We start from the raw sequence: 2,565 nt of genomic DNA, 5'->3' as shown, positions 1-2,565 counted from the left end.
ATCTTGTGGTCTATTATTACAATTTGATAAATATATAGGTTAAACCTATAACTCACCAACATTTTTGTTGACGTTTAAAGCATGTTTATTCTCAGGTGATTATTAAGAGCTTCCGCTGTTGCATGCTAATATATGGATAAGATTTGGTGTCAGTATGCTTGTATAATATTATTTAAAACTGCATTCAAGATTTATTTTGTTGTAACATATTAATATTGTAAACCAATATGTATTGGTAGTGTGTAAGTGTGATATTTTTAGATTATCATTTCTGGATAATCTAGGTGGTGTCTTTTTAACCTTGTCGATAAAATAAAGGTTATGGTTTGTTTTAAAAATGAATGTAGTCTTTGAAAAATGTCTCATATAGAGGTCAAAACCTCGCAACGAAATCAATTAATATGGAATGTTTATAATCGATATGAACAGAACATTTCACCCGCTTTCCCCTTTCCTTTTCATTCTTTTCGCGGAGGGCCTCAATTTACTCACTAAAGCTGCTGTTGATCGAGGGATATATAAAGGGGTTGAAATCGGGAGAGATAAGATCATGATTCCACACTTGCAATATGCGGATGACACGATGTTTTTTGGTGATTGGAATAATGAGAATGCACGTAATCTGTATAACATATTAAAATGTTTTGAAGATTAATTTCCATAAAAGCCATCTTATGGTGTAGGTGTGGGTGTGGGCTCAGGTGAAGCTGAAGAGTTAGCTAGGCATATGGGATGCCTAGCCGGCAATTTCCCTTTTATTTACCTTGGACTTCCTATTGGGGCGAAGATGAAGAATTTAAATGATTTTGCTCCGGTGATTGACAAATTTAGAAAATGACTTTCGGATTGGAAAATGAGGATGTTGTCTTTCGGTGGAAGATTAGTCCTTCTTAAATCGGTATTGAGTAGTCTTCCCTTGTATTATTTCGCGCTTTTTCGTGCTCCGCCTTGTGTGCTAAGTCTTCTTGAGAGTGTAAGACGTAATTTATTTTGGGGCGGGGATTTGTTGGGTTCTAAAATTGCGTGGGTTAAATGTGATACAACTTGCTTACCTTATGGGGCGGGAGGGTTAAATATTGGCTCCTTAAATGGCAAAAATCTTGCCCTTTTAGGAAAATGGTGGTGGAGGTTTAAAACTGAAACCAAGAGCCTATGGACCAAAATCATTTGTAGTATTTATGGAATTGACGGTGGCCTGAGATCGAGGGATGGGCGTGCTCGTCCCCCGGCCTCGGGGATTTGGAATAACATTATTCGTGCAGGACACCAAATCGAAGATTTAAACATTTCTTTTGTGAACTCTTTCAAGAAAGCAATAGGTAATGGAAGAACTACTTCATTTTGGGATGATATATGGTGCGGATCGGATCGTCTTAAAAATGTGTTCCCAAGGTTGTACATGCTAGAAAGAAATAAACTTGCTTCTGAAATGTCACGTTCATATCGATTATAAACGTTCCATATTAATTGATTTCGTTGCGAGGTTTTGACCTCTATATGAGACGTTTTTCAAAGACTGCATTCGATTTTTAAAACAAACCATAACCTTTAAAATATTACGACGATTATCAAATAATGATAATCTAAAATATAGCGTTTTCACACGACCATTACATAATGGTTTACAATAATATTACACAACAATATATATGTCTTCCAATGCAGTTTTTAAACAATATTATACAAGCATGCTGACTCCAACTCTTGTCCATAAATTAGCATGCAACAACGGAAGCTCTTAATAATCACCTGAGAATAAACATGCTTTAAACGTCAACAAAAATGTTGGTGAGTTATAGGTTTAACCTATATATCAAATTGTAATAATAGACCACAAGATTTCATCTTTCAATAACATGCAATCTGCATAAAAATCATTCATATGGTTGAACACCTGGTAACTGACATTAACAAATGCATCTAGAATATCCCCATATATAAATATCGAAGTACTAAAGCAGTTCAAATTCTCTGACTGGGGCGTGTCAAAGCCCATAGATCTATCTTTAGGATTCGCGTCAATTGGTGGCAATTATAATAAACACCAATTCTTAGGCTACCAAGTTCAACAAGGGCGATATCCGGTATAACGATTCAACATAGAATGTAGTTTCAATACTTGTGTCTATTTTGTAAATCATTTTCAAAACTGCATGTATTCTCATCCCAAAAATATTAGATAGTAAAAATGGGACTATAACTCACTTTCACAGATTTTTCCTTCGTCGGGAAAATAAGACTTGGTCACGGGTCGATTCACGAACCTATAACAATTATGTACATATATATCAAAGTATGATCAAAATATATTCACAACATTTTTTATTACGTTTTAATTATTTAAGTTTGTTAAGTTAGCAGTCCAACGTTAGTAATCTACAACTAGTTGTCCACAGTTAGATGTACAGAAATAAATCAATATATATTATCTCGAATCAATCCACGACCCAGTGTATACAAGTCTCAGGCTGTAAGACCCGAATATTTATCTTGCTTGTTTGTGTATTAAGACGTTCGAGATTGGGTTTCGCGGATAATTTATATAAAGTTTAAAATGCAAAAGAA

General features: G+C 34.7%; 1 protein-coding gene across 1 annotated transcript; it reads left to right on the top strand.

Annotated features, from left to right (window-relative positions):
- The first annotated feature begins 421 nt into the window (after positions 1-421).
- Positions 422-838, top strand: LOC139887473 (uncharacterized). Its single transcript, XM_071870647.1, has 2 exons — positions 422-617; positions 684-838. The coding sequence occupies exons 1-2, from the start codon at positions 422-424 to the stop codon at positions 836-838; spliced, it is 351 nt and encodes a 116-aa protein (XP_071726748.1).
- The last annotated feature ends 1,727 nt before the right edge of the window (positions 839-2,565 follow it).

Source organism: Rutidosis leptorrhynchoides, chromosome 1 (genome assembly GCF_046630445.1).
Source record: "Rutidosis leptorrhynchoides isolate AG116_Rl617_1_P2 chromosome 1, CSIRO_AGI_Rlap_v1, whole genome shotgun sequence".
In the NCBI taxonomy this organism is placed as follows: Eukaryota; Viridiplantae; Streptophyta; class Magnoliopsida; order Asterales; family Asteraceae; genus Rutidosis; species Rutidosis leptorrhynchoides.
Note: the sequence above shows the minus strand (reverse complement) of the source record. Positions and strands in the feature narration are given on the sequence as shown.

What these genes read in the sequence shown, in the direction of transcription:
- LOC139887473 (XM_071870647.1), top strand. Translation starts at nt 422, where the DNA reads ATGAACAGAACATTTCACCCGCTTTCCCCTTTCCTTTTCATTCTTTTC. An exon ending in TTGGAATAATGAGAATGCAC is followed by an intron (nt 618 to 683) that starts GTAATCTGTATA and finishes CTTATGGTGTAG; the next exon opens with GTGTGGGTGTGGGCTCAGGT.